The sequence below is a fragment of the Bos grunniens genome, chromosome X (genome assembly GCF_055505025.1).
Source record: "Bos grunniens cultivar Pamir isolate PY7600 chromosome X, Bosgru_T2T1.0, whole genome shotgun sequence".
Taxonomy (NCBI): Eukaryota; Metazoa; Chordata; class Mammalia; order Artiodactyla; family Bovidae; genus Bos; species Bos grunniens.
Genome location: NC_141194.1, coordinates 107,293,715 through 107,314,944, shown reverse-complemented (window position 1 = coordinate 107,314,944; position 21,230 = coordinate 107,293,715). Strand labels below are relative to the sequence as shown.

Genomic DNA, 21,230 nt, shown 5'->3' with positions numbered 1-21,230 from the left:
TTGCTGAATTTGTTTATCAACTCTAGTAGCTCTGGGGTGTTTCTTTAACATTTTCTATATATAGGATCACATCACCAGCAAATAGTTTTACTTTTTACTTTCCAATTTGGATGCCTTTTCTGTTTTTGCCTAATTGTTTTGGCTGGAACTACCAGTAAAATGTTGAGTAAAAGTGATAAAAGTGGGCAGCCTTGTCTTGTTCCTGATCTTATGGGAGAAACCTTTCAGTCTTTGAACATTGAGTAAAATGTTAGCTGTGGGATTCATAAAAGCCCATAAATATTGAGACATGTTCCCTAGATCCCTAGTTTCTTGAGTGTTTTTATTATGACTTTTAAATTTTTCAAATGCTTTTTGTGCATCATGTGTTTTTTTTCCCCCTCTTCATTCTATTAACATGGAGTATTAATCAACTGATTTTCTTATGTGCTATTGAATTCAGTATGGTAGTCTTTTGTTGAGGATTTTTGCATATTAAAAAGATTATACACCATGATCAAGTGGGATTTACCCTGGCATACAAGTGATGTTCAACATAAGAACTAGTTAGACAAAGATATCACAAAAAATTATAAAATGTTATTATGAATACAGATGCAAAAATCTTCAACAAAATACTACCACACTGAATCCAATAGCATCTTTGGCCTCTGGAAAGAGTTTGAAAAAGACTAGTGTTAATCCTTCTTTAACTGGGTGGCAGGATTAACCAGTGAAGTCCTCTGGTCTTGGAATTGTCTTTGTTGAGATGTTTCTGAATACTGATTCAATCTGTCAGTAACAGTAGGGACTCAAAAGATATTGTCTGTTATCTGCTGTTGATAGGATAAGTAAAGCAGCAAACTACTTAAGGTTAGAAAAGTAACAACAGAAGAACAGAAAGGAGGAATATAACTACACTGGGCAGAATGGAGATGAGGCGGTATCAGTGGGCTAAATCCTCCTTTGTGAGAAGAGTTAATATCTAAAATTAGTAAATCAAGAAAGAATATCAAAAGTATGTTATTTAGAGATATCAAAGGGAATATCAGAAGAACTAAAAACAAGATTTGGAGAAAGAAGTCATTCCTCCTGAGGAGTAAGACTATTGATCATAAAATGTGTACCATTCTGTATTTTTATACACATACATCTATTACTGTGATGAAAACTGTAACCCTTGTGTATGATTCAACATTCCAAACCCATGTGAAAATACAATGAAGTCTTCCCACTTCCTCTCTGCTGCGGTGACTGATGTGTTTTGGTCCGGATATTCATGAATGGTATAGCACTCTATACATACTATTCTTGTACCTTGCCTTTTACTATTTAACAATGTATCTTGGAGATGTTTATGTATCACTCCTGAGCCTCCTATTTTTAATAGCCGAATATTATTCTATTATTTAGATATATCATAATTTATTTAATCAGTACTGTACTGAGAGACATCTGTTCTTTTCCCCAGGTCTTTGCTCTTTCAAACAATGATATTATAAGAAATTGACCAATACTGTAAGAAAAAAATCTGAAGCATTCTTTGCTTCTGTCTCCTAATAAGATATTGAACGTGGCTTTCATCTCTGCCTACTTGGTGCAGGCCACGGTGTATGGCATACAGTAGATACTGTATTTGCTAATTCAGCTTGAACTAAATTTCAATGAAGGAAGTAAGCTAGGTAAACATTTCAATGAGATGCTTTAAGTCTAAAATCAAGTCTATGGCACAGGAAACACAGCTTATACAAATCTGTAAGGCTGCATACTCAGTCTTTGTTTCACAATTCATCAGAGAAAAGAAAAGTTAACAGTGCAACTCAGTTTAGAATAATACTGGAAAGGAAATCTGGGACAGGGCTGTAATGATGTAATTGCAATGTCCAGACTGCTTATGTTAGCCTAGCTTTGTAGATCCACAGTATCCAAGATACTAAAAAGATGCTTACTCCTCACAGAGACGTTAGTAAGTATAAGTAGACTACAGAATTCTTCACGTCTTACTAATGAGAGAAACATTAATAAAATGAAACAAAACAATCAATTCCCTGGACTGGAGATTAACCCACCAATACATACATATATCTCTGTCATACTTACTCTGAGCTCTTTTGGGCCTGTATGGATTGAAAGCAAGTATAGAGTACCCGTCCAGTCTTAAAAAAAAAAAAAAAAAAAAACAGAAAGAAAAAAAGAAATAAAAGTCACACAGAGGATTAGTATTGAAAAAAGTACAGCAACCTAGTAGACTGTAACCTAAAACTCAAATGCCCCTCTGGCACTGGAAGGTTAGAAGAGATTTCTAAAGATGAAATATGCATAAATCAGTTTCTGTAAGGATAAAATACTCAGTCAACATGAAATGGCTACAATGAAACATCTGCTCATATGACAGCAGAGAAATGGTCACAAATGTGAGACCCAAGAAACTGAGGAGACCATTCAGACTCCTTTGTTGGAAACTGACAAACTGATTCTGTAACTATCTGTAATGACAGTAAATAAATTTATAATGCCAAAGCCAGAAGCATTTCAAATGAACTATGAAGTTCAAGATACTGAACTTTAATGTTTTCACAAGAGCGATATTATGAAGACTGTTCACTATGAACATAGGTCCTGAGACTATAACTAATGTACTAAACAACAGAACACACTTGGTGAGCTGGCAAAATTCACACTTGCAGTGTGAAATTTTCTTTTCATTTGCAGTGACACATAGTAAAAGCTCTTGATCAGAACATAGAACTCAAACAGAGGCACTCTAAATAGAGAATGGTGTGTGTGCTAAGTTGCTTCAGTCATGTCTGACTTTTTGCAACCCTATGGACTATAGCCCACCAGACTCCTCTGTCCATGGGATTCTTCAGGTAAGAATACCGGAGTGGGTTGCCATGTCTTTCTCCAGAGGATCTTCCCCGAGAATGGCAAGACTAGCCATTGATTGAGCTGCTTAACTACTCTGAGCTTCAATTTACTTATCCGGAAAATATGGATAATAATAACCCTCAGAGGCTGTTGTCAGGGTCTAAGCATATTTATGTCAAACACATAATCACTAAGTGCCATACAATACGTGATAAATGGTGGCACTTGTTACTATGATTAGTCACCAAAAAATATATAGAATCTGGCCACTTCTCATTGACTCCACTCCTACTGCTGTAGTCAAATGTCCATTATCTCTTCCCCAGTTACTGCAGTTTCTCCCTAACTGGTTTTATGGATGTCATGGATTCTTCACCCCCTCTTTCCCTATGTTCCCACCAGCACCCCCCACCCCAGACCTCACTGGAGGATGAGCACACGAGTTATCCAAACTAGGATACTTCTAAGAAGGAAAGGTGTGGCCTGAATAGGAGACTGGGGGCAATGGGGTGAAACTGGGACTGATGGAGGCAAGCTGGGACAGAGGGTCGTGTTGCAGCCACACTGACTTCCTCGATGTCCCCCAAAATGTTCCACACTCACCGCAGGGTCTTTTCACTGGCTCTTTCCCCTGCCTGGAATGCTCTTCCCCCAAGAAATCCACAAGACTTGCTCCCTCACTTTCTTCAGGTCCTGACTCAATGACCCTGCTCATTGAAACCTTCCCTGGACATACTATGCAAATTCCCAAAGATCTTTCTCTATTGTGTGTGTATGTTTATACCTGCACGTGCCTACATGCCTACACCCACAGAGAGACATGCACACACAATACCTTTGTATTTTTATCTTCTATGAAGCAGGAAAAGATAAGTCCTACAAAACCTTGATCCATCATCTGGTACATGGCTTGTGTGCGGACATCTGCAAAGAAACAAAGATAAAAATCCACTGTCAGTGAACTCTATCTCCCAGACATGAAAATATAAAGATACTCAAGATTCAGATTCTAAAAGGACAGCAAGGATATACTGGAATGACAACACTCTTGTCAAAGTAAAAACTTTTTCGTTTGTTAGGGAAATACTATGGGAGTCAGCAATTAAATAATAAAATGTACTAATGATTCTAGGCTGCCTAGCCCATGACTAGCCCTGCTATGAAATGGAGTGTAGAAAGAAGACGGAAAACTGTTAGCCCCAAAACACTTGATAATTTCTTGTAAGAGGACTCCAAAAGAAAATAAAAAGGAAAGGAGACAAAAAAGATTTCTGAGAATAAATTTTTCATGGACAGCTTCTAAAGAAGTGAATATATTAGACCTGATATTAAAGAATGGCAGTGTCGAACTATTACCTAGGAAACCATTGTATAGAAGTGACTGCTATATTTTAAATAGATAACCAACAAAGACCTACTCTATAGCACAGAGAACTCTGTTCAATGTTCCGTGGCAGCCTGGATGGGAGGAGACTTTGGGGGAGAATGGATACATGTATATGGATAGCTGAGTCCCTCTGCTGTCTACCTGAAGTTGTCACAACATTGTGAATCAGCTACTGTTGCTGTTGTTCAGTCACCCAGTCATGTCTGACTCTTTGCAACTCCACTGACTGAAGCATGCCAAGCTCTCTGTCCCTCACCACCTCCCGAAGTTTGCCCAAGTTCATGTCCATTGTGTCGGCAATGCCATCCAGCCATCTCATTAATCTTTCCCAGCCTCAGGGACTTTTCCAATGAGTCAGCTGTTCGCATCAGGTGACCAAAATACTGGAGTTTCAACTTCAGCATCAGTCACCATACCAATTCCCAAGAAGGGCAATACTAAAGAATATGCTAACCATCGGACAACTACACTCATCTCCCACGCTAGTAAGGTCATGCTTAAAATCTTGCATGCTAGGCTTCAACAATGTGAACCATGAATTTCCAGGTGTTCAAGCTGGATTTAGAAAAGGCAGAGGAACCAGAGATCAAATTGCCAGCATTCGCTGGATCATAAAGAAAGCAAGGGAATTCCAAAAAAACATCTACCTCTGTTTCATCAACTACACCAAAGCCTTTGACTGTGTGAATCATAATAAACTGTGGAAGGCTCTTAGAGAGATGGGAATACTAGACCATCTTACCTGTCTCCCGAGAAACCCGTATGAGGGTCAAGAAGCAACATTTAGAACCCTGTATGGGACAACTGACTGGTTCAAGATTGAGAAGGAAGTACGACAGGGCTGTCTGCTGTCACCCTGTTTGTTTAACCTATATACTGAGCACATCATAAGAAATGCCAGGCTGGATGAGTTACAAGCTGGAATCAAGACAGGCAGGAGAAACATTAACAACCTCAGATATGTGGATGATACCACTCTAATGGTAGAAACCAAAGAGGAACTAAAGGGCCCCTTGATGAGGGTGAAAGGAGAGTGAAAGAGTTGACTTAAAACTAAATATTAAACTAAGATCATGGCATCCAGCCCCATTGCTGCTGCTACTGCTAAATTGCTTCAGTCATGTCCGACTCTTAGCGACCCCATGGACTGCAGACTACCAGGCTCCTCCATCCATGGGATTTTCCAGGAAAGAGTACTGGAGTGGGGTGCCATTGCCTTCTCCAGCCCCATTACTGCATGGCAAACAGAAGGGGATGGTGACTGCAGCCATGAAATCAAAGACACCTGTTTCTTGGCAGGAAGGCTATGACAAACCTAGACAGTGTGTTGAAAAGCAGAGACATTATTCTGCTGACAAAGGTCCATATCGTCAAGGCTATAGTCTTCCCATATGGTATGATCAGCTATATTATCAGCCTATGGTATAATGGTTCCAAATTGGTATATGGTTCCAAATCAGGAAATGAGTACGCCAAGGCTGTATATTGTCACCCTGCTTATTTAACTTATATGCAGAGTACATCATAAGAAATGCTGGGATAGAGAAAGCACAACCTGGAATCAAGACTGCCGGGAGAAATACCAATAACCTCAGATGTGCAAATGACACTGCCCTTATGGCAGAAAGTGAAGAACCAAAGAGCCTCTTGATGAAAGTGAAAGAGGAGAGTGGAAAAGTTGGCTTAAAGCTCAACATTCAGAAAACGAAGATCATGGCATCTGGTCCCATCACTTCACGGCAAATAGATGGAGTAACAGTGGAAACAGTGACAGACTATTTTTTGGGGCTCCAAAATCACTGCAGATGGTGACTGCACCCATGAAGTTAAAATACACTTACTCCTTGGAAGGAAAGCTATGACCAACCTAGAGAGCATATTAAAAAGCAGAGACATTACTTTGCCAACAAAGGTCCGTCTAGTCAAGGCTATGGTTTTTCCAGCAGTCATGTATAGATGTGAGAGTTGGACCATAAAGAAAGCTGAGCAGCAAAGAATTGATGCTTCTGAACTGTGGTGTTGGAGAAGACTCTTGAGAGTCCCTTGGACTGCAAGGAGATTCAACCAGTCCATCCTCAAGGAAATCAGTCCTGAATATTCACTGGAAGGACTGATGCTGAAGCTGAAATTCCAATACTTTGGCCACCTGATGCAAAGAGCTGACTCATTTGAAAAGACACTGATGCTGGGAAAGATTGAAGGCGGGAAGAGAAGGGGACGACAGAGGATGAGATGGTTGGATGGCATCACTGACTCAATGGACACAAGTTCGAGTAACCTCCAGTAGTTGGTGAAGGACAGGGAGGCCCGGCGTGCTGCAGTCCATGGGGTCGCAAACAGTCTGACACAACTGAGCGACTGAAATAAACTGATGGTATAATCAGCTATACCCCAATACAAAATAAAAAGTTAAAAAAAAAAAAAAAGAAAGAAACAGACTCACAGACTTAGAGAACAAACTTATGGCTGCCAGGGCAAAGGACAGGGGAAGGGATAGTTAAGGACTTTGGGATGACCATGTCCACACTGCTGTATTTAAAATGGATAACCAACAAGGACCTACTGTATAGCACATGGATCTGCTCCATGTCATGTGGCAGCCTGGATGGGAGGGGACTTTGAGGGAGAATGGATACATGTATATGTATGGCTGAGTCCCTTTGCAGTCCACCTGAAACTATCACACCATTGTATGTTAATTGCCTAAACTTCAATACAAAATAAAAAAGTTTTTTTTCTAAAAAGTGACTACAGTAGAATTAAACACTACATTCCAGGGAACAGAAACAAAATCTCACTAAACGGTTATGTAATTTTTGAAAAGGAAATCATAAACACCAAATAACGTTTGAAAGGATTAAAAATTACCAAACACTGAACAGAGGCCAAGATAAAAGGTCTGAAGCCTTCAGACCACTATTTATAGATACAAAAGATCCAATAAAATGGTGCAGAGCATGGTTTCATCTGGTGCCTTATGCCCATTTACCTTGTTTTAGATGTCCTTAAAGAAAGTGAAAGTGAAGTTGCTCAATCATGTCCAACTCTGTGCGATCCCATGGACTGTAGCCTGCCAGGTTCCTCTGTCCATGGGATTCTCCAGGCAAGAATACTGGAGTGGGTTGCCATTTTCTTCTCCAGGGGATCTTCCCGACCCAGGGATCAAACCCAGGTCTCCCGCATTGCACGCAGACGCTTTAACCTCTGAGCCACCACTGAGGCTCAGATGTTCTTAAAGATACTTTCATTTATACCTTTTTATCTGGATCAGGACTTCTACCTACCATCTTCCTAAGTAAAAAGGGAACTCCTGACATAGATGATCTATGAGCCAAAAGCCAGACTAGGTGAGCATCACTTGCCTACCACATTATTTGCAACTCAACATGTCTGAAAGCACAGACTGGATTTCCTCCATAGGATCTGCTATTCCAAATGCATCCCCTTCTCAATCAGCAGCAACTCCATCCTTCCAAGGGAGAGTGTTCATGGCCTCAGTACGGAGGCCAGAGGTCCTCAAATGGCAGGAGGAAACAAACTTCTCATCCTGCGTTGTCATGGCAACACCTGGTTCTGCGTGAACTTAACTCCATCTCAAACCTTGAGCTCAGCAATGCATTTTTCTCATGGAAGTGTCTTTCTGAAGCTATCATAAGGAACTATGTATTTGCTTGGACATTTGCCTGTCTTCAAGATTTTTGGCAATTGTTTTATGGCCCGGGGATGAATCACCCTTTGCCAGTGCGATCTCAAGATGCATGTTGTGGGTGAGGTGCCTGGTGCCGCTCTGTTTTGGTTTCCTTTCTCTGATTAGCAACTTGCTCATAGGTATATAGTTCAGTTCCATTCAGTCGCTCAGTTGTGTTGGACTCTTTGCGACCCATGAACCACAGCACACCAGACCTCCCTGTCCATCACCAACTCCCGGAGTTTACCCAAACTCGTGTCCATTGAGTTGGTGATGCCATCCAACTATCTCATCCTCTGTCGTCGCCTTCTCCTCCTGCCCTCAATCTTTCCCAGTATCAGGGTCTTTTCCAATGAGTCAGTTCTTCGCATCAGGTGGCCAAAGTATTGGCATTTCAGCTTCAGCATCAGTCCTTCCAACGAACATTCAGGACTGATCTCCTTTAGGATGGACTGGTTGGATCTCCTTGCAGTCCAAGAGACTCTCAAGAGTCTTCTCCAACAACACAGTTCAAAAGCACCAATTCTTCAGCGCTCAGTTTTCTTTATAGTCCAACTCTCACATCCATAAATGACTACTGGAAAATAGATACATAATTCCTTGCTAAAAAGTAGCGAGGAGGCACTCTTTCTGCCCCCTTCTGATGTCTGCATCAGAAGCTTTCTCCATCTCTTTTAGACTTTAATAACACTGTATTATACACAAAAAGCTCTGAGTGATCAAGCCTCATCACTGGCCCTGGATCGATTTCCTCTGGTCTGGGGGCCACGCATCCTGGCGTCAGTCACGGCTCATGGCAGCACCCTTTCACAGGGTCCCCCCTATTACCTCTCTGCCCTCACTTCCCACCAGTGTCCCCCTCTATCACTCAGCTCCAACCACATTGGCGTTCCTGCTTTTCATCACATACTCCAGCCATGCTCATCCTCGGGGCCTTTGCAGTGACTATTCCTCTCTGCCTGGAATGCTCTTCCCCAAGATATTTGCAAGGCCCATTCTTACTTCCTGCAGGTTTTAGATCCCGTTACCTTCTCCATGAGGTCTAATCATGCACCTTGAAACATAAAAACTCTTCACCCTTTACCTTGATGTACGTCTTTTCATCAGATACCTTAATTCCTTGTCAATTACAACCGAAAGGCTGAACCCAAAAGATACACTTTAGTCTAAAGGATGGCAGTCTAAGAGAACTTCCTGCAACTGTGTTGTCCAGTTTTTCTTTTAGCATCAGATGGTCTCAAGGCACAATAGAATGCCACTTCCCATTTCCTGGTGTGAAACAATTGCATACATAATCTCTCATTCTCTTAAAAACCTTTATTCTGGGGCCTGTGGTCTCTGTTTCAGGCAAGTTGAGAGTAAATGACAGAAGATGAGAGATGATATGCACAATTTGTCTTTAGAATACGAACCCTGAGTTAGCCATCCCAAATTTTGGTTCCGCCTTCACTTATTCTGGCTCTTGTCCTAACAGAGTTTCCATCTTAGTCGGTTTGCTAAGAAGAGCATGGAAATGTGATATCCAAAAAAAAAAATTGTTTGTTGATGATTCTGAGGAGTATTGACTTGTAATTTCTAGAAGAGAATGTTTGTTTAGGAAAATGTAAATGTTTTAATTGACTGGTTATAGAAAACTGCTTAATTAAAACCACAGCCTATGTTTGTCATGGGAGGTTGATGGGATCCAGGAACTCTGGTGATAAATTAACTAACAATGACATCACTCTAACAGTGCTTCATTTCTTACAAAACGACTGAGCAGGTATCAAAATTAAGAACATACCTACAGTCACATTTCTCCTCTTACTATGCACTTCCAGAGACAGGAAACCGAATGTAAGAGTGACTTAAAAACAGTGCCAAGTCTCATGCGATTTACGATATAGGCTGTGCTGTTTCAGCTGCTTCTCTTTTTCTTTTAGAAACCATGAGTAAGTGAAAGTCACTCAGTCGTGTCTGACTCTTTGCGATCCCATGCACTATACAGTTCATGGAATTCTCCAGGCCAGAATACTGGAGTGGGTAGCCTTTCCCTTCTCCAGGGGAATCTTCCCAACCCAGGGATTGAACCCAGGTCTTTTGCATAGCAGGCAGATTCTTTATCATCTGAGCCACCAGGGAAGCCCTTTGGAAACCATGCCCTTTAGGTAAAATTTGGGTAAGTTAGTTGCACTGGTATGATGTAACTCAACTGTCTCTTTCCTAACCACCAAACTTAAGCTTCCTTTTCCATTTCCTGTTTTCATAAATAGCATTCCCACTTCACACAAAGCAGACCCTGGGGAATCTGAGGCCCCCAATTCACAGAAACCTCTGTTCAGATACTGACTCTGTTACTTAGTAGCTGTCTTGTCTGGGAGGAGGCCTTTCAGCTCCCAGTGAGCTTAGTTTATTCCCTTAAGAGCCACGCAGCCCTCATGATTATCTGAAAAGTGTTTCAAGAAGTAGAGAGTGGTTGTAGAGTCACATGCTACATAATATGGAGACTTAGAATGTTTCCAAGATTTTCAACTTGGATGTCTCTGGTGACTTTGGCACTATCCACCTCAACAGTAATAGGCTAGAAGCCAGACTACAGTGGGGTGAGGAGTAGCGGTGACAGCATTATAATTCTTATTACACACAGACACACCCCATTCTCACAGCCTTCTCTCTCCCTTCCTTTTCTTGAATGGAAAAAAAAATGTCATTTACTCTTTGCATTCATTAACATAGCTAGGGATTCTTTCCCTCTGAAATGTATGTACTGTACATACTTTAAATCAACCTTTTTAAAAATTCATCACTCATTTTTTTTCCAAGGCCCGCTAATATAGGGCCACTGTTTGACTCGATTCTGAAATGGCTGTTTGGAGATAAGCTGTATACAGCAGTTTAGCTGGGAAATGATTTTTTCTTTAGTTCTACTCACAGTTCGACCATACAAACTCTCTTGAGATGGCAGTTGAGAGACCTAATGGATTTTTCTTGTTAATCATTCAAATAGTGTCTGCCCTATAACTTTAGACATTCAGTTGTACTCTCTCTTTGTCCTTAAAAGAGTTTTACTGAGGAATACTGTGGCATCTTTTTTTGGTATTGTAATAAGCATGGGACAAAAATGCCATATAGAGTCTTCCCTCAGTATTTGCAGGGGATTTGTTTCAGGACACTCAACTCCCAGGGCAGATACCAAAATCTGCAGAGGCTCAAGTCTCTTCAATAAAATGGTGCAATATTTGCATATATCCTAGGCACATTCTCCCATATACTTTAAATCATCTATTATTAATATAATACCTGCTGCTGCTGCTGCTGTTGCTAAGTCGCTTCAGTCGTGTCCGACTCTGTACAACTGCACAGATGGCAGCTCACCAGGCTTCTTTCTCCCTGGGATTCTCTAGGCAAGAATACTGGAGTGGGTTGCCATTTCCTTCTAATATAATGCCTAATACAACGTAAATAGTTGCAAATACTATAACAGTTGCCAGCATGCAGCGAATTCCAGGTGCTCGGTTCGATGAGCCAATGAAAAAATTTGAACGATGTCAGTAATTTCAGTAATTGTAGGATATCAATATTAATTTATCAATTTTGATAAATGCACACTGTGACTATATAAGAGAATTCTTTGTATTTAAGAGAGTCATACCAAAAGAGTACTTAGGGGTAAAGGGGGATTAGGGTCTGCAACTTACTCTCACACACACATGCATATACATACATGTATGTAGACAATGATACAGCTAATGTTTCAAAATGTTAACATTTGGCAAATCTTGGGGAAGAGTATTCAGGAATTCTGTGTACTATTTTATCAACTTCAAGTCTCAAATTATGTCAAAATCAAAGTTAAAAATACCACTATTCTTGTTGCCACAGGTTCCAGCTTCCAACTTTTTCTCTTCCATCAAACAAAGTGTTTCGATCCATTCCCTGGGATTGTGGCAATAACAAACAGGGTGAGGAAAGATAAATTTAGAGCAGGTTCATTTTAGAAAAGCTCTTCCAGGTGACTGAGAGGTAGCCTTCACCACATGAAGAACCACGACTCCTAATTTGGGGTAATTCATGTCACAGGGTAGATGAACATAGAAGTGTTCTAATCCACTGATGACTATGGCTAGGACAAGAACCTCACAGTGGAAAGACCACAGACCTAGGAGACAGATCTGGTTCAAACCTCAGATCTGCTTACTCCTCACTGACGTGAAGGGGGAGACCTCTAACTCATGGGGTAGAGGAGAAAACATTCATTTCTACAAGTTAAGTTATTCTACGTCTTTCCAAAGAGTCAGGTACAGACAAAAGATGACATGATTAGAGAAAAGGGATAAAAATCAAAGGAGAGAAAATGATTTTGTTAAATTATACTAATTAGAGGGGTGAGAAGGTAGGTTCAGAGCACCAAGAGCTAGGATGATATATATATGTCAAAGAGAAAAGGTAAACATCAAGTTTGTAAATGTCCCCCTTCACATCTTTGATTCTTCCGAATGGGAGTGTACTAGACAGGCACAATCAGCAATTTTCGGTTACGGTTTATTTATTATTAGTGATAAGATTCTATTTGGATATCAGCCAGTTGTCAGGTTTTAGTCCTGATTTCCTGAACAGTGTCAAAATGGAGCACTGAAATTTTATCTCTGTGAACAACAAATTGATATGACATAAGTCAGTGCTTTTAAAACCGCAAAATGAAAATAAGGACATCTGCTTAAAGAGAGGACTTCCCTGGTAGCTCAGATGATAAAGAGTCTGCCTGCAATGCTGGAGACCAGGGTTTGATCCCTGGGTCGGGAAGATCCCCTGGAGAAACCATACGCCATGTAGCGGAGAAGGAAAAATGATATTCATTTCTAAAAACAATAAACACTGCAACCCCAAAATACTTACCAACATGTGAAGGCCAAACAGTTATATGGGGATGGGAGTGATACCAACCCACAACTCTCATGGGACGACCTGTCAGTTCAGCCAACCTGTGTGTCTGTCAAGGTATTTTCAACTTGTGGAAACAGAATCCATGATGCTAATAAGGGCTCAGAGAGCATCTTAAAGTTTCAAATAAACCCGTTACAATTTAATGTCAACAAGTCTAAAAAGGTCAAAGGTCAATACCAAAATTTCCCACACTTTCCATCTAAAGACAAAGGTGTTTCTTTTTAAAAAAAAAAAAAAAAAAGCAGAATTCATTTGGTTTCCATTCTTGGATACAGTTATAACCTCTTAATCCAGTTTAGCTAGTATTTGGATGTCACATGATTAACTTAAGTAATCCTCTATTCTCTCTCTGGTCCAATCTATCCTCATTCTCTTAAGAAGTGCAAAATTTTGAAAAAGTCATGTGGGGGCTTCCCTGGTGGCTCAGTGGTGAAGAATCTGGCTGCCAGTGCAGGAGACACAGAATCGATCCCTGATCCGGGAAGATCACACATGCCATTGAGCAACTAAGCCCATGTGCTGTAACTATCTGAGGCTCTAACTTGAGATAAGAACTCAGCTGAAAAGAAAAAGCTGTCCCCTTCTGTTGCTGGTTCATTTTCCTGCAAATGTCTTACATTGAAACCCAACAGGCCTTTCTACACAACTAAGTCTAAGACGACTTTTTAAGGAATTCCCTGGTGGTCTGGTGGTTAGGGCTCCATGCTTCTACTGCAGCACCATCAGTAAAAGACTGAAAATAACCTCAACATCTGCATGAGGTCAGCTCAACCATCCAGGGCTATGTTATGCAGGCTTAAGAGTGAGGTATCTCTCTATATTGGTGGACAATTCTCTAGGTATACTGTTATGTATCGTTACAGCTACCATATGTATTCAAAACTTTGTAAAAAAGAAAACATTCTTATATGTTTCTGTATGCAAAGAATTCAACCATAAAGACACATGAAGATGTGATAGTCCTGGTTATGCCCAGGGAGGAATGGTTGGGGAACTGGGGCATGGAAACTGGAGAGAAATACTTATTTTTTATACACTATTGTACCTTTTAAAAGTTTCTACCATGCATGTTTTCTAGTTTTCAAAGTTACTTTTCAATTGACTAGAAGATTAACTTATTCCAAAGGAATGATAAATTATTAAAACCACTGATGCAAATTTGATTTGTTATGGTTGACCTGTGGAATCCAGAATTGTGGGAAGCAAATGCCCCATCTGATCACTTAACCAAGCAACTGGATCTAAGGGGTAAATATGAGAACTGGGAAACAGTCACCAGGCAGAAAAGGAGCAAACAGAGGAACCTGGAAGCCTAAGAGCACATAAACGCTTCTTATCGACCAGTAAGGATATCTCTGCCTCTGTTGAAGCCGCAGACAGCTGCTCTGGAGAAATTTCCACACGATCCTTCCTCTTATCAGAACGTCGCAGGATGATGACAGAATGAATGTGAACAATTCTGACGGTGTCAACCTACAGGAAAATCCACAGAAATGTTTACTTCTGTCTCTCTCCAATAATTATCTCCTCCTGCAATTAGTGGACACATCGTATTACACTATCAGGTCAAAAAGTAGCCATCTTAGAAAACTGGGATTTTTCTCATGCATGATGGAATGTTTCAAATACATCCAAACTCAATATATACATTTCCAAACAAAATGTGAGATTTATACCAAGGGAGGACTTTGGCAACAATCAAGTAATAATCATTTGATTTCCAACTATGTGCAAAAATACAAGGCTGAGTGCCGACCACCTAACATGTGGTTGCACAGCAAGAATCATATGTGAAACTACATTAAAATAATGCAGTAAATAAATGCTACAGAAGTGCAGAGAAAATGAGTCACTTATATTGAAAAAAAAAAAAAAGAAAGCTTTCCAGAAAAGGCAGCCGAGTGTATCTTATCTCCTAATTGTTGTGTGTATGTGCACAGATAGACAGAATTTCCATAGATGCCAAATCAACGTCAGTAAGATGTTTGGGAGACAAACTGGCCAACTGATTGAAATCGAGAACTAGAGGTGGAATGGCAGACAGGCTGAGAAATGTTAGAGTGGAAATATACAAGGTCTCGGGTAGCAAGCCGTGGTCTGCAGGATGACATCCAAGGAAGGAGACTATTGCAGATCGCTTGACCATGAAGTACCAGCCTGTGTGTATGTCCAAGATGGAAGAAACAGACTAGATAATCATTAAGAAGAATCTGCAAGATTTTGGAGCCTATGCAGCCTAAGTGATGCAGGCCAGGAAACTGTCCAGGTTGAAACTCAGAACAGAGGAGGCACATCTAAGCTTAGAAAGGCTCTAGGAGAGGGAAGATGAGAGCATTTTCAGATGAGCTGAACTCAGGTGAGAGTCTGGAAATCAAGGCAAGGAATTATTTGAGGACAGGGAACAGAGGTCCAGGGTGAATCCTGGGGTGCACCCATGGTTTAGGATGGGGTACAGTAAGAGGAATGAGGCAGGGAGACAGAGGGATCAAAAGCAGAACAATGAAATGTTTGAAGAGTTTCAGGAGAACAGGTGAGTATGGAATTGCCAGACACCGCAAGGACGAGGGAGAAATCTGAGACGTTTGAAGTAAGTAATAGACCCTATACTATGCAGCAAAGCAGCCTTGAGGCATGTGCGGCTACTGTGCTTCACCTGTGGTTCCTTTTCATGCCTTTTTTTTCACCTCATGGACTCTTTCATAGACTTTAAATTTCCTGCTCATCCTATAAAGAATGAGTCCTTCTCCCCTCCCACACAACTTCGCTTATTGCACACACATATCTGCTAGAGCTTACATGTGTTCTATTTGTTGACAATCTCCTCCTCTACTAGAGTTGGACCATAAAGAAGGCTGAGCAAAGAAGAATGGATGCGTTTGAACTGTGGTGTTTGAGAAGACTCTTGAGAGTCCCTTGGACTACAAGGAGCTCCAACCAGTCTATCCTAAAGGAAATCAGTCCTGAATATTCATTGGAGGAACTGATGCTGAAGCTGAAACTCCAATACAATGGCCACCTGATGCAAAGAGCTGACTCATTGGAAAAGACCCTGATGCTGGGAAAGATGGAAGGCAGGAGGAGAAGGGGATGACAGAGGATGAGATGGTTGCATGGCATCACCGACTCAGTGGACATGAATTTGAGTAAACTCTGGGAGATGGACAAGGAAGCCCAGCATGCTGCGGTCCATGGGGTCACAAAGAGTTGGACATGACTGAGCTGAACTACCAGAACATCACATCCTCTGTCGTCGCCTTCTCCCGCCTTCCGTCTTTCCCAGCATCAGGGTCTTTTCCAATGAGTCAGCTTTTTGCATCAGGTGGCCAAAGTATTGGAGCTTCAAGAGACATGAATTTGAGCAAACGCTGGAAGGTAGTGGAGGACAGAGGAGCCTGGCGTTCTGCAGTCCATAGGATCACAAAGAGTTGGACACAACTTAGCAAATGAACAACAACTACTAGAACATAAGCTCCTTAAGGGCAAGCAACATGTTTTAGTTATTTTCTAACCCCAGCCACCGTACAGTATCTGGCAGGCACAGAGGATACAATAAAGAAAATCAGGGAGTTTCCCTGGTGGTCCAGGGGCTAGGACTCTGCACTCCCAATGCAGGGGGCCTGGGTTCAATCCCAGGTTGCGGAACTAGATATCACATGCTGCAACTTAAGAGTTCACATGCTGCAACTAAAGATTCCACATGCCACAATGAAAAACATCCAGTGGGCCACAACTATAGATCCCACATGCCACAACTAAGACCCAGTGCAGCCAAATAAATCATTGTTACCTTTAACACAAAAAAGAAAAGAAAAGAAAAGTAGAGACAGAAATAAATTCAACCTTCCAAGGAGCAACAAGGCAAGAGCTGACTTTGGAACAGAAACAACCAAGCATAAAGAGAATGGGTGACATTTTCATGTGCAAAAAAACCGAGAGATCATTATCAGCCCAGAAACGCTAAAAAGAGAAAGGAAAATCTCAGGTATGACAAAGTGAAGAACACTGTAAAGGGTAAAATATGAGTAAATACAAATACAGCTAACTGTACAGAACAGCATGACAATGTCATGTGGGGCTTAAATAGCATATCAATAAAATCCACGCAAATAGTAATCCAAAAGGTGGGAGGATGTAAACGAAATTTCAATGTTCAAAGTTCTACTGTTATCAGGGAAATATTAAGAACAGTAATTTGTATTAGACTAACAAATCAAGAATGCCTACTGCAATATGTAGGATAATAACTACAAAAAGAGTAAAAAATGTTATATCTAATTAATGGAGGATCACAGGGAAATAATATACTGATGAATCCAAAAGAAGGCAAGGAAGGAGAGAAAAAGAAAAAAAAAGAAGGTCAAATAGAAAGGAAAAATATGACAGTTATAACATATATATCTATAGATCTGTCTGGTGTGCATGTTATATATATATAATTACAGTAAATGTATTTGGACTAAACAGTCCAATTCAAATGATTATCAGACTAGATTTTTTTTAAAAACTACAGGCTGCCAATAAGAGACACTTTCAAATATTAGTACACAAAAAGGCTAAAAACAAATGGATGGAAAAAGATATTCCATGCCAACATTAACTAGACAGATAAGGTTGCTCAACTCATGAAGTTTCATATCGAATGTGCATGGTACAAACTGACAGAGAATTCAAGATGAGGACATGGACTCTGAAAAAATCAAATTACATCATTAAACTATTTTAATAGGAGTTGCTGCCCAGGGTGAATTTTCTCTCTTTCTCTACTCAGAGAAAGGTTTAGTGCCTAACAGGAATGAAAAAAAGAAGTTTAGTATAGGGTGGTGAGACCAGCCCAGGTCTCAAAAAGAAAACAAAATAAGCACAGAAGTCACAGAGGACTGACAGATGTCTGCGAAAGTCACAAGGAGCTGAAGGGATTGAGGAACAGACTGTTATGGTCATAGTCACACAGGAAAGAAGATATTCCAGCTGGACTAGATCAGCCCCTACCCTTTTCCAGTTCCTTTTGTGCTTCTGCCTTGGTACAGATCAAAGGTCAGCAAACTATGGCTGGCCTGGTCTCCCTCGGGCCAAACATGGCCATGTTCATTCATTTATCTTCCAGTATCTGCTTCTGCACCATGCTGGCAGAGGAACTACAGCAGAAACTGTATGGCCCCCAACGCTAAACATATTTACCATCTGGCCCTTTCCAACAAGTCTGCACCCCCTGGCATGGCACTCCAGGGATCCTGGGCAGGTAACCCTAATTTCTTACTGCACGGGAGGTATGCTAATTCAAACAAAATGTGTTTATCAAGTCTGTACGATATGTGAGGCACTACATGAGGGCTAAAGTATACAAAGATAAACAGGATACAGTAGTCACATCCAGGAAGAGAGACAGGCAGGGCGACAACTCAAAGACAACATCCCTGATGTACCCTAATCGATATGCTACAAGTCAGGGCAGGTTCCTTTAAGGCATCTGCACTGAACCACAAGGGAAAGGGAGTCAGCCAAACAGAGAAGGATAAGCAAGAAGCCCAGACATAATACCCAGCAGACAGAAGAAGTGAAACAGCACAGCATCATCTGGAAACTGACATCATTTGCCATGGTTAGAACTTGAACCCACCTAGAGACATGTAAGGAGAGAAACAGATATGAAGTCAGGAAAGATCCTGACTGCTTCACTAAGAAGACTTCATCCTAAAAAAAAATAGAAAACCCACTGCCTTTTCAGCAGACTTGTAGCAGAGTGCTGTTCTCAAAAGATCACATCCTAAGCAGTCACAAGAAAAGCCTACAGGCAGGACAGACTCCTGGCAAGGAGACTGTGGAGACGCTGTGGTTCCCAAACGTGGCTGCACGTGAGAATCACCTGGGGACCTTTGCAGACTGCTGCCACACAAGTCTCACTAAAAACCGAGTCAGAATTGGGATTCTGTAGAGACTATTTCACGATTCCAAGATGTGGCTAGGTATGGGAACTACTATGGCAGGAGGAATGTTGGAGGAGAGGGTTTGGGGAAGAGGAAAGTTTTGAACACTAAACATGGATGTCCAGAAGGCAGTGAAGTATGAAGTTCTGGAGCATGGGGTAATTTATACTAACTAGCATCTACCAAGCATTAGCAACCAGTCAGAATGGCCAACATTTACTGGCTACATGCCACGTGTCAGGCATTTGGAAAAGTGCTTTTCATGTATTAACTTAATTGAACTCTCCCCATAACCCAGGAAGGTTGGTACTACTGGAATACCCATTCTGCAGATGATGTTTTACACACATTACATAGATCCAACTCTCCCAATTCTAGGAAGCTGGCAGCTATTATTATCCCTGTTTTAGAGATAAGGAAAGCAAAGCTCACAGATGTGAAGTCACATGCCCAAAGTCACACCATAAGTATCAAAGAAAGTGTTTGCAGACAGATCTGTCTAACCTCAATGTCTGCTGAAGGTAAAGCCACAGGGAAGTTCATGTTGGCCAAGAAGACATCCTGGGAAGAGAAGATAAAGGCAGAAACTCGGAGAATACCATATTTGAGGCAGAGGAGGAAAAGTCCATAAATGATGAGAGGGAGAGAAGGAAGGAATAGGTAGACACAGCTATTAAAGGAAGGACACAAAATAAGTTAACTACCGGGACAGACAGAATTGAGATGTTATTTTTCCTTCCTTTCTGAAAAAGACATTAATTGAAGCACAGCTGTATTCTAAGGGAAAAAAGCCAGATCACAGGAATAGGCTGAAAACTCAAAAGAGAGAAAGGATATTTGAGAAGCAAGGTCTGTGAAGAAGCTATAGCTTTAGACAGGAGTAAATTTCTTTCCTAATTATGGGAAGAAGCAAGGCAAAGTGGTTTAACATGGAGAGGACTGTATGTGCGGGTAATTAGATGGAGTTGTTGCCTGATAGCTTTTATCACCTTCATCATCTGCTTCATGGGAGGACAGAATTCACTTTTATTGTATTTTACAGAAGCGGTGGTCTGCAACACACTGGGGGGAAAATTAACTGGTCCTAAAGCTAAAGGAGATCAGTCCTGGGTGTTCATTGGAAGGACTGATGCTAAAGCTGAAACTCCAATACCTTGGACACCTGATGTGAAGAGCTGACTCATTGGAAAAGACCTTGATGCTGGGAAAGATTGAGGGCAGGAGGAGAAGGGGACGACAGAGGATGAGGTGGTTGGATGGCATCACCAACTCAATGGACATGAGTTTGGGTAAACTCTGGGAGTTGGTGACGGACAGGGAGGCCTGGTGTGCTGCAGTTCATGGGGTTGCAAAGAGTCGGACACGACTGAGCAACTGAACTGAACTGAACTGCACAATTAGGTTGAGAAGCATGATACTCGACCACAAAAATGAGAATAACAGAAAAGGTGGAGCAGAAGTGCAGACAGGTTGCCTGTAAGCAGAGAGGGGTTTCCTGAGTGACTGTTGAGACTTGGGATAAAAAGATAACAGGGATGCGAACCAGCCAAAGTCTCAAGGAAGATGGGAGAAGGGCCACAAACCCAGCAGAGGCCATCGAGGAGGAGAGCTGATGGCAGTTACTCATTTCGATGGAGTAGGAAAAACTTCCTGTGAAGAATAGGTCCCATTCCTAGTGAGGAGATTCTTCATCTGATTTTACTAGAGAGAACACCCACCCACCCCCCCACCGCCAGCCACAAATGAAGGTCTGCAGGAAGCAGGTTCATCCCTGGCTGAGACCATCAAACAGACAGAAATCCATCCCCGAGTGCAAGTTTGCATCATGCAAAATGAGAGCACACGTACCTTTTCAGCAACTGTGCGCATTTCAGTTCCAGTATATGTAAATTTGGGGTCATTCCTTTTGGGGATAAATTAGAAAAAAAGGAACTGAGCTTGGGAATATAAAAAAAAAAAAAAGGTCTCAAAGCAAAGTAACAGGATTAGCAGTTTTTGCAATGAAACAGTAAAGACAGAGGAAGAGGAGGGAAATAAACTGAGACTAGAGCTGTGCTCATGACTGTTAGGAGGAGTCTGAGACACATGCTTAAGTGGCAAGCACACAGTTTTCATGATCAAAGCTAAAGTCCTATAATGTTGGATATTAAGCACTTGAGTTTGCCAAGGAAAAATTCTATGCTTTGACGTTTCAATAAAGGTAACCCAAAGCTTTCACCACCAAAAGCATTCAAGCTGCTGGAGATCTTGGAGATCACTGTAGGGTCCACCAGGGGGAGGCAGAAAGCCACTGACAATGTAGACAGAGAAATGGATTAATAGAGGGACACAGCCCCTTCCCATGCAGGCTATCTGCCCCAAAGAGCTTTCACTTAGGATCTTGGTTCCCGCAACCATATTTTTCACATCCATATCTCAACTGCCAATCCTCCTAACTAGAAAGTCAGGTGGAAAACAACTT

At 41.3% G+C, this 21,230-nt stretch overlaps 1 protein-coding gene across 5 annotated transcripts in view; it reads right to left on the bottom strand.

Moving 5' to 3' along the window:
• The window catches only part of BRCC3 (BRCA1/BRCA2-containing complex subunit 3), a 79,397-nt gene that overhangs the window by 56,977 nt on the left and 1,190 nt on the right, over positions 1-21,230 (bottom strand). For 3 of the 5 annotated variants that reach the window (XM_086385909.1, XM_086385911.1, XM_086385912.1), the window contains 5 exons: positions 20,618-20,672; positions 14,199-14,318; positions 12,798-12,885; positions 3,683-3,771; positions 2,080-2,135 (listed from right to left, as the gene is read on the bottom strand). In XM_086385909.1, coding sequence (XP_086242035.1) covers positions 2,080-2,135; positions 3,683-3,771; positions 12,798-12,885; positions 14,199-14,318; positions 20,618-20,672 — 408 coding nt within the window. Of the gene's footprint in view, positions 1-2,079; positions 2,136-3,682; positions 3,772-11,201; positions 11,302-11,763; positions 12,188-12,797; positions 12,886-14,198; positions 14,319-20,617; positions 20,673-21,230 lie in introns of those variants that run through there. The other 2 variants (XM_086385910.1, XM_086385913.1) reach the window with 2 other exon arrangements.